Raw genomic sequence first — 10,867 nt, 5'->3', positions numbered from 1 at the left:
TGATAATGGCTGATTTTTAGCCTTTGCTCTCATTAACAATACTATCTGTTTATACAGTATATGCTTGCCAGGAGTGGGAGGGAGCAATATAAAAGAAAGCTAACATTTTGTCCCATTACCAAAATAATTTCTGATTTTAAAAATGGGGATGGAGAGAGAAGATAAAAGAGACTTGTCTTTGTGCTGGTTTGGATGGCTATATGTTGAAAAGAATTGAAAATAAAATTGGAAACAGTGCCAGTCCCACAAGAGAAGTAAGTGGAAGGTATTCATAGTTACTGAATTTCATGCTCTTGTGATAATGCAAACCGTTCCTTAATGTACAATGACCATAAGTATTAACCTAGTATCCAGTGCATCAGTACGAACTTGAAACACCATTCTGTTCTTGCAGGGAAGTGATCAGTACACACACCCCAAGGTGATCAATCCCCCTTCTCTAAGAAGGATGACCCAGCTGCAGTATAATATGTGATACTGTATGAGTTAAGACTAGCATTTGCCCCAGTATCTCTATTTATCTTCCTCTTTCATGCAGCTAATTCATATGGCCAAAAACGAATCATCACCTCCCAAAAATAATAGACGCAACAGTGACTGTAACTGGCACCTTAATAATGTGGTCATCTGAACCTAATTTGGGTTGGTCATATCTAGAAGAAGACATAGTTCCTGTACCTGGATAACTATGGAAAAGGAGATTCTATTAATTGCAGCTTTTCTTCATTACAAGCTCCACTTGCCCAAATCCTCTTTTCATAATTATTTAAAGGTACCTGCCTCTGCCTGTTAGGCAAATTTGCTTTTGCATAAAGCTGGTGAAAAGGAAGCTGTGTAAAACCTGGTGGCCCACTTCTCCCTATCCAGTTCTAGGGTTTATCCCAGGTCTCACCCCCACCCAGCTAGGTCACACTGCCCATGCTGTGCACCCTCCTTGAATGCTTTTATCTGGCTGAAGTGTGTCTTTGACCAACGGCAATGCTTCTTGCTTTCCCGGATGGAGTATGCTGTGTGTATCATCTGCAACACAACCCACCCGACAAACTTGCGTCCACAAACTTGCGTTGGCTCAGGCTGCCCACACGCCTTGCTTTTTGCCTTGCCCACAACTGGCATGTGGCTCTCAGAAAGTTGCCCATGAGGCCCTTGAGGTTGGGGGTTGGGAGAGTTCCCTGACATTAAAAAACACAACCCGATTCAGTATTAGGATTCGGAGTAAAAATCAGGCCAGCCCAGAGCCAGCTCGTGTTTGTTCTGGATCTGGAAGGGGGCAGGAATTCGGTTCGATTATACTCCAGCTAGGATTCTGACCCCTTTAATTCCAGGCGGTGGGGATTGAAGCCACCTCACTTCTTCGTCACCACCAGAGGGTCTTGTGAATCTGGTCCAATTGGGAAGAAAACCACCCCGCTGCCCGCCACTTTAAACAAGGGCTGTCCTGCGGGGAGGGAGGCGCCGTTTTGGAAAGAACCGTCTCCAGCCCAACCCCCGCAGGTGCCTCTGCTCTCCAACGGAGGCGCTGTTGTTTCCCCTCGTCAGGCGGACTCCATTGCCGCTGGCTTCCACCGCCTCGGCCGGGAAGGAGACATCATGGCCTCGCGGCGAGTCGAGCTGGGCTTCGCGGAGGAGGCGGCGGCCTGGCGGCTGCGCAGCGAGCAGTTCCCTTGCAAAGTGGGCGGCAGGCCGGCGTGGCTGGGCGAGGCGGGCTTGCCGGGCCCCGCCGAGCTGCAGTGCGGCGCGTGCGGGGAGCCGCGTGCCTTCCTGCTGCAACTCTACGCGCCTCGGCCAGGCCGGCCCGACGCCTTCCACAGGAGCCTCTTCCTCTTCGGCTGCCGCCGGCCCGCCTGCTACCGCCTCGCCGGCCCCTCCCCGGGCTGCTTGAGAGGTGAGGGGCGCGGGCAGAGAGGGGCCTCGTGTCGTCTGAAGGGCCCTCGGTCGGGTCTGCTGTGGGAGTAAAGGCATGCATGAGGCAGATGCTGGAAGTCCTAAGTCCCCTCCCCTTAAACCCAGCGGTACAAGTTAGGACTGCAGCTGAAGCCCTCAAGGCCCGACTGGGGAACCTGCGGTTGTCAGCAGCCCCGGCCAGCATGGCCAATGGTTAGGGGTGATAGGAGTTATTGGATGGACCGGCTGTTTCCCTGGGCTCTTTGTTGTTTGTGCCTATTAAAATTTGGGCCCTTCAATTGAGGAAGACGGAATGTTGCCCTAGCCCAGTGGTTCCCAACCTTTTTTGGGCCATGCCTTACCTAAGCATCTCTGAAATCCTGATGCATCCCCCCCCCCCCCCGCGACATATAATTCTTATTATTCAAAACGTGAACTCCTGTTCACGTGGAGGAAGCCTAAAAGGCCATTCACTGTTAATAACTAATTCTTGAATTGCCCCCCTTAAAAATAAAATTGCCCCCCCCTATGGGGCGTGTGCCCCACATTATTCTACGTCCCTAGCTGAAGGCAAGTCACTGGCCCATCTAGCTTGTATCATATACAGGTGATGGCAGTGACTCCCCTGGGTTTCAGACAGGGGTCTTCTTCCCTACCTTTATGATGGCGATCGAACATGGGGGAAGCAGATACTGTACAGCCCATTTCAAATAAAAATGCAGCTTTCTTTGCCCAGCTCCCTGCTGCTGAGCTCCCTGTGTAGGAGTTTGCTTATATTTGCTTATTCAAGGCATCTTCAGTCCTACCACTTGTCACGATACAGATGTGTGGTAACGTCTGCATTGGCTCACATCCTGTGCACCCTGATTCATATTTGTCAGGTGTATCCTTACAGGTTTGCTTCTGCCTTGCGGCACATCTGGTAAAGAGGTGGGATGTAAATATTTCCACTAAATAAACGCAAATGTATCTTAGGTACACAGCTAAAAATCTAGTTTTATTTATTTCTACTATTTATAGACTGCTATTCACCACAGATGTTCACAAGGCAGTCTACACAACAGTCAATAAAACAATCCATCGATCAAAATAAATCAGTGTTTAAAACAAAGAAAAAAGCACAGGTAAAGTTCAGTAAATAGGCATAATACAGCTTACTTAAATAGAATGCTGTGAAGGAGTTCTAAAACTGGAAGTCCAAAAATAATAAACAAAGCCAGCTCATAACTTTATAATAGAATTTGAAAATGGGGGGGGGGGGGGAGAGACTTGTCAGTGGCTTCAATCTTGTGCTCAGGAACATGTCATGTTGGCCCCACTAAAATCCGTACTATCTTTGTGTGAGTAACCAACTGCAAGATTACAGCATAGAAATGATGAACGGCTACAGTGTATGTCATTTGGTAGAGTTTTCTTAAAAATAAAGGGAGTCAGGCAATCTTTTTTTTCACCAACAACCCATGTCAGCAGTTAAATATCATATGGGAATGTTTCTTCCCTTTCCTTAAAGTGCTGCCCTTGTAGATGCATTAGAGAGCATCTCAGAGCACCATAAATCGCCATGTTTGAATTAAATGTCAAAATAAAAAAACTGGTGAAGTGGAGCTAAGGAAAGGGGGGTATTTTCTGTACTTCTTGGCTGGCTTTGATATTGACAAGAACAGCCCTTTTAAAATGCGAGACAACCAACCAACCTCTGAGATCCTAAACTGACAATGTTTGCCTTGCTCTTGATACTTTCATGGCATAACTGGTCTGTTGAACGGAGCAATTAAAGCATCAAAAACGGATTTAAGAAAACATTAGCAGTGTGAGTCTTACCTCAGATGGTGGCTAGAGATTTTTCAGGTACTAACTGAAATGTGTGGTACTATTAAACTAGAATTGGAGCGTGTGTAGTTTGTCACTGCTGAGAAGTGAATTTTCTCTCAGATTATATACATGCCGTGCATGCTGTTATACCACACTCAAATGCTGCCAATATTACAAAATTAGTGGATCGCTCCCTCCCTTAAGGAGCTTTGGATCCTTTGGAATAAGAGGTTTCTCCTCCGGTAAAGATTAAGGAGAAGTGTAGCAACTTGTATCGTTTCTGACATAGCCAGGTCAGAGAGAGCAAACAAAAAATATATATCCATACTGTTGCTTTCAGATAGTTAATAATTTTTTTCTATTTTCAAGTTTTTAGGAATCAATTACCAAGGAAGAATGACACCTACTCTTATGACCCACCACGGGAAGAGCCACCCCACGAAGAGCCAATTTGTGCAAATCTACAGCTAAAATGTGGGACGAAGCTGTGCCGAGTCTGTGGGTGTTTGGGAAGCAAAACATGCTCCAAATGCCACAAGGCTCATTACTGTAGCAAGGACCATCAAGTTAAGGACTGGAAAGCAGGGCATAAGCTTTCATGCTTGCAGTCTGGTAAGCAATTTGAAACTCTAGAAATTTGCATTGATTTAGAGGAGGGTCTCCATCAGTTGAAGATCGGCTTTCATTACTTCAGAATTAGCAGTCCAAGAAGAATTGTTATAATTGGGGAGAGCAGGGAGGGGGTGCAATCACAATGTTTCAGGGTAGGGGGAGGTATGGTATGAGAGGTGGGGCAGTTCAGGGAAGGGGTACATGGCCCACACAGTTAGTGACTATGCTGTGTGCAAGCCCGTCCTCCAACATGAGGCATTGCAGTCATCCTGTTAGCCAGCCCTTTGGTCCGCGGCTGCTGCCCTGAATGCCAGGTTAGCTCTGAGGAAGACATCCCTCATCCTATTCTGGATGAGGAGGCTGATCTGGTCTATATTACTGATACCTTGGTGGCTGAGCAAGGTGTGGTTGGTCTTACCCAGCTGTGTCCACCTGAGTATTTGGAGCAGCATCAGGGCAGACCTGAGGGTCAGGGAGGGGGTATTGTTGTGATCCATAGAAATTAGCTCTTTCCAGGCTCTCTGTCTATTTGGGGGCAGGAGAACTATAGGGCACGTTCTTGGCATTGGGCAATTGGGACAGATTTGGCATTCTGCTGGTTTACCGTCCACCTAGCTCCACAGCAGTCTGCCTGCCTAAGCTGACAGAGCTAGTCTCAGGTGGTGGTGAAGGCTCATAGACTGCTGATTTTGGGGCGATTTCAACATCCATGATGAGGTGAATGGCTCTACGGTGGCTCAGGGCTTCATATCGGCCATGGATCTGTTCCAATATGTTATTGGCCCAACGCATGTGGCAGGCCATGCTCGGGACCTTGTGAAGAGGGTTATCTGAAAGTGGAGGATATTGGCATCAGTCTCTAGCCATGGTCCAATCTTTTCCTGTTGAGATTTAGGCTTTTAGCATCTTTTTTCTCTCTGCAGAGGCAGGGTCTCTATTAGGATTGTCTGCCCTTGGCGGCTGATGAATCCAATGGATTTCTAAAACTGCTCTGGGAATTTTTTTGGCTGATATAATTGGTGCTCATATCAAAGCCCTGGCCAGCCTCTGGAATATCCTAATGGCCATTGACATGATTGCCCTTCAGCACCCTCTCCCATTTTGTGGAGCCCATTTGGCTTCCTGGTACAGTGGAACCTTGGGTTTCGAACACGCCTTGGAAGTCGAACGGCTTCCGAGGCGCATTTCTCCATTTTCTCAATGGAATTTACCGACCGCCCATTGCACCTTGGTTGTCAAACGTTTTGGAAGTTGAACGGTCTTATTACATTCGACAACCGAGGTACCACTCCATAGCTTAGGATGAGGAAGCAAGCTGGGAGACAGCTCAAATGCAAGTGGAGCAAAACTCCAGTCAAATGCAATCAAACACTAGTGAGGCCTCATCATCAAGCCTACCAAATGGCAGTGAAGGCAGCAAAGAAGGTATACTGTGCTGCCTCCATTGCATCCTCATTGTGTCATCCAACAGAGCTTTCCTGGGTAGTGCAAGGCCTTTTACAGTCTGGCCTGAAGGAGGTGACACAGTAGTCGTTGTTGTTGTTGTTATTCACCTACGAATTCTAAAACATCATATCCTCTATTATATTCAGAAATTTTTGCCAAAATAGTTTTTACATATTTTCTGGCGTTGCTGCAAAGTCCACTTTTGGTCTTTGACATCTCCAGCAGCACAAGTTTCTTTTTTAAGCAAAGTTGCAGTGCCTCAATTTCTTTAAAATCCTGTTTGTCTCTGTGAGTAGAATGACATAAAAACTCTACAGTAATGCTAGAGGTGTTACTGTTGAATTTTGGGACATTTCTGCTTCTAGAGACAAGCAGGGTTTTTAAAGAAATCGAAAAATTGAGAGCACTGCAGCTTTGTATAAAAAAATGGTGCCTTCTGCTCTGGCTTTATTCTGCTGGCCATTTCATTCTATATTTGTCTTTGCTAGTTTTAAAGTTTGCCCCCCACCCCCAAGAAATCATTTGAAACTAGACTGATATACAAAATAGAATAGGGAAGAATGATCAAAATAATTTTGGGTTCTTGTTTTGTAGGTGAGCTGGATGTTGTTATTCCAGATCATAAATTTCTTTTCCCCGAGTATGAAATTGTGATAGAGCCTGAAGAAACTGACTCCTCCAATGTCAGTGAAACAGAAGAGGAAGATCAGGACAAAAAAGAATTGACACCTGCCGCCAATAGAGGTAAGTAGTATGAATAAATTTCCTTGCTGCAAGACCTATTTTTAAATTATACTACAGTTGTACCTTGGAAGCCGAACGGAATCTGTTCTGGAAGTCCGTTCGACTTCCAAAGCGTTTGAAAAACAAAACGCGGCTTCTGATTGGCTGCAGGAAGCTCTACTCATCAGGAAACGTTTGACAAACAAAGGAATGCATAGTATAAAAGTAACACAGATTAACAATAAACAAAAAGTACATAAACCTGAAAAAGATTACATGCATAATCTCCCTGGCAAGACACAGCCTTTCCTTTTAAAAACATTTCACAAAAAGGAATATTTTAAACAAGTTACACTATGAAAATCAGACTCTTCATCTTAACATACTTTGTTCTAATTTCTCATGCAAACCTTCTGAAGATGTTACTTTTGCTTATCAAAACTATAGTATTGCTGATTTTAACACTATAAAGTTTTAATCTGTTTGGGTTTCAGATGAAGCACCAGATTCTCTAGATGAGACTTCATTGGAAGCAATGGCAAAACACGAAACCCAAGATGACAAGGTTTTTCAGAAGTTTAAAGAGAAAATTTCTTCGGAACCAGAACAGGTTTTGAAATGCATTTTTCTGTGGCTCCCTCTATTTTTTAAATATGAGTTTAATAGTAATGCCTGTTTGTCATTTGTTACTTAGCCTAGAATCCTGTCAGTATTGCTTAATTTTCTAACCACTAGGTCTTCATGCCACTAAAGTACTAAAATATGTGGTGAAGATCAGAAATCTGGCCCAAATGAAATCTTAGAAGTAATAGGGGAATTAGGTAGTGGCACCGCTTAGGGTGGCTACCTAAGAGAAATGGTAATATTGTTTTACATTTTTAAAAAAACACTTAAATGATAAAATTGGCAGAAGTGGAGAGCTTGCCCATGAGCTGGGCATGAGAATAGCTCTCTCCTGCTGTTATATACAGTGGAACCTTGGTTTGCATACGTTTTGGATTACAAACACGTCAAACCCAGAAGTACGTGTCCCAGTTTGCAACCTTTTTTTGGATTCCACCCATTTTTTTTTTGGATTATGAACAAATTTTTTTTTGGAGGCCCCATTGGCGAAAGCGCGCCTTGGGTGACAACCTGTTTTGGTTTTACAAACGGGCGTCCAGAACAGATTATGGTTGTAAACCAAGGTACCACTGTATAGCATATCCAACTAGTTCTTTTTTAGTTACATTATGTGCTGTGTGATGAAGTACTTCTGTTTGTGTCCCACCATTCAGCTTCATTGAATGAAGTTCTAGTATCACGAGAGATGGAGAAAGATGTCTTGATCCAGTTCTTTCACACTATGCATGTTTTATACCATATCATGTTCCCTCGCCCTACTCATTTTTTCTAATTTAAAAATAGCCAACTCTGTAACTTTTCCTTATAGTGGAACTGCTACAGTTCTCTGACCATTTTTGGTTACTCCTACATTTATTAATAATCATCATCTTACAGTTCTCCTTTTTCTTCCTGACAGAGGCATACGTGTGCCTCCCAATCTCTTTCTGAGATGCAACAAACAGAACTGTATGGTTCTCAAAATGTGGTTGCAGCCAGATTTCTATAAAGGCATTTTGATATTAGATTTGTTTTCCGAATTCTTCCCTAAGGCTCCCTACCGTGGTATTTGCCTTTTTTAAACAGCTGCCACACACATTTTTATTGAGCTACCTACCATGACGCCTTTCCTGGTCAGTCACTGTCAGCTCACAACACATCATCAGTGTAAAGTAAGGATTTTTTTTGCTCTAGTGTTCATCATTGTACACCAAACCGCATTTGCCACTTTATTTCCCATTCATCTGGTTTGGAGATCCTTTTCAAGCTGTTCAATCCCTTTTTGTTTTTACCAACCGGAATAATTTGGTCAGCAAGCATAGCCACTTCACTGCCCCTGAAAAATTATGAACAGGCACAGGTTCCAACTTTGATCCTTCTGGCGGTTCCCTCACTGCAAGAAGCAAAGTTACAGGGAACCAGGCAGAGGACCTTCTTGGTAGTGGCACCCGCCCTGTGGAATGCCCTCCCATCAGATGTCAAGGAAATAAGCAACTATCTTACTTTTAAAAGACATCTGAAGGCAGCCCTGTTTTTAATGTCTGATGTTTTAATGTATTTTTAATCTTTTATTGGAAGCTGTCCAGAGTGGCTGGGGAAACCCAGCCAGTATTATTATTATTATTATTATTATTATTATTATTATTATTATTACTACCTCACTTCTTACATCCCTTTATTGTGCAACCTGTTGCTTATTCCTTCTGCTACCCTTTCTTTAACTTTTTATTGATCCAGAGGAGGATCTGTCCTGTTATCCCATGGCTGCTAAGGGATGTCATTTAGAACCTTTGACTAGAAACCATTCAGACCTTGTGGTTTTTAATTTCTTGAGAAGGAAGTCTTGGAAGTTCACCTCTTGTCACTAGTTGCCTCTGTCCCAAGTCTTCCACAGTGAAGACACATTAATTAACTTTTCAGCAATCTCCTTAAAACCCTTGTTATTATTGGTTCAATTGCCTCCATAGCTGGTTGCCTGTATTTGACATATTTATACTTTAATCAGTGGTTTCAGCGGTATGCTTCCTTTTCATCTCTTACTGTTTTGTAAGGATGTTCTTATTTGAGTAAGACTTCCATTTTCTGAAGTCTCTGATTCTTAGCATCCTGAAATAAAGCAAGGATTGGTTCTAGAGGTTGTAGAGCAAACAAGCTAACATGATTGCCATGGAAGCACAAGGTTTGAGTGGGGTGACCAGCAGCACAGCATTCTTCCACAGAAGGGATGACATATATATTTCATTTTCGTTCAAAACCTTTTGCCCCAGTTCAGAGAAGTTAAATTGCACTTACTGGCATTGATATTAATGGAGCTTTAATTCAGGTTTCATTAATTTTAAAGGGACTGAAGTCTTGGGGCCTTTCCATGTAATTTAAAACTCCATCTGTGATCTCTCTTAATCTCAGATTATCAGATACTGTAGAGATGGAGAAGGCCCACTCTGGATTTCCGCAGAAAACATTCCTCAGGAGACGGACATCCCCAACTGTTTATGTGGCAGTAAAAGGGTGTTTGAATTCCAGGTATGGAAATCTGGTTAAATTGTGTGTAATAAGTGTGTGTGTGTGTGTGTGTGTGTGTGTGTATATATATATATATATATATATACGCGCATGCATGCAGCAGAGGAGAATTTTAGGAATGAATTCTTAGTTCTACTTAAATTTTCTTTCAATCCTTGCCAAGGTAGCCTGAATTGTGGGAAGTCAGGAGTTTAATGATACACATTTTCGGAACTATAGTCTACTTAAATTAAAAACGGGTTGTTGACTAGAACGTAAAGGTAAAGGGACCCCTGACCATTAGGTCCAGTCGTGGCTGACTCTGGGGTTGCGGCGCTTATCTTGCTTTATTGGCAAGTGCTAAATAAACTTTTTAGGACAGGTAATTGCTGCAAATTTTCTACAGATTTTTCTGAAGTATTTGAATGGTGCTGTTTATCTCTTTCCCCCCACCCCAACTAATCCTGTTGCTTTTACGGGGGCTGGAAGCTAAGATTTGAAGACTATAAAGAATTGATCACTGTGCCTTCTAAACTATGTAGTACAGCAAAAGTACTATGTAGCTTAAAAGGTAACTTAACATTTCTGTTGTTTTGTTTAAGATTATGCCGCAACTTCTGAATCACCTAAAAGTTGACAGCCTTGGAGAAAGCATCGACTGGGGAACACTAGCGATTTATACGTGTGCCGACAGCTGTAATAGAGGCAACCACTATACCGAAGAATTCGTCTGGAAGCAGGATATTTCTAGCACTATTTAATATCTACAAAATTTAAATGGCAGGACATTTAACTCCGCATCATTAAAATATCTCACTTCATAACTAATCCCGTAATTGTGTTTATTATCCTTGGGACATCTACACAAAACATGGATAAAACAAAAGAAGCAAGCGCTTATCCAGTGATGAGATGACAGCAGTTGCCCTTTTGTTTTAATAAAACCATTAGCTAAGGTAGCTTTATTATATTGTAGTGAAACTTTGCCATGCCTGCAGCTAGGTAAGATTTTTCAGACAGTTGTCTTATTTTTATACCTTTAATTTTAGAGCTAGATTTCTCCAAAGCATCCCCCTATTCTCAGTAAAGGAACAAACTTCCCTCCACCATGGAGGTAACTGGGTGCTCCATATGACCAGGTGTTTAAATGGTGCTACCCATTTGAAATTGTTCTTATCCTTATAGGGCCGCAAGCCTGCTCCACCACTACATGAATTGACCACCAGTTCCAGAAAATGTGTGAACTAAGCTATAGCTTATATGCTAAACTTTTTTTTAAAGATAC

At 43.0% G+C, this 10,867-nt stretch overlaps 1 protein-coding gene across 1 annotated transcript; it reads left to right on the top strand.

The window, feature by feature from the left end:
- Positions 1–1,507: 1,507 nt before the first annotated feature.
- PDCD2 (programmed cell death 2) lies at positions 1,508–10,410 on the top strand. Its single transcript, XM_083606090.1, has 6 exons — positions 1,508–1,885; positions 4,066–4,308; positions 6,349–6,498; positions 6,972–7,087; positions 9,487–9,603; positions 10,185–10,410. Exons 1-6 carry the CDS (start codon positions 1,591–1,593, stop codon positions 10,341–10,343), a joined length of 1,080 nt encoding a protein of 359 aa, XP_083462216.1. The 5' UTR covers positions 1,508–1,590; the 3' UTR covers positions 10,344–10,410.
- Positions 10,411–10,867: the final 457 nt, after the last annotated feature.

This window comes from Podarcis filfolensis, assembly GCF_964270895.1.
Source record: "Podarcis filfolensis genome assembly, chromosome: 3".
NCBI classification, from domain to species: Eukaryota; Metazoa; Chordata; class Lepidosauria; order Squamata; family Lacertidae; genus Podarcis; species Podarcis filfolensis.
Note: the sequence above shows the minus strand (reverse complement) of the source record. Positions and strands in the feature narration are given on the sequence as shown.

Bases quoted from the DNA above. Each gene is read 5' to 3' on its own strand.
- PDCD2 (XM_083606090.1), top strand. From the start codon at position 1,591: ATGGCCTCGCGGCGAGTCGAGCTGGGCTTCGCGGAGGAGGCGGCGGCC. The intron at 1,886-4,065 runs GTGAGGGGCGCG...TCTATTTTCAAG, and splicing joins CTCCCCGGGCTGCTTGAGAG to TTTTTAGGAATCAATTACCA. The intron at 6,499-6,971 runs GTAAGTAGTATG...TTTGGGTTTCAG, and splicing joins GACACCTGCCGCCAATAGAG to ATGAAGCACCAGATTCTCTA.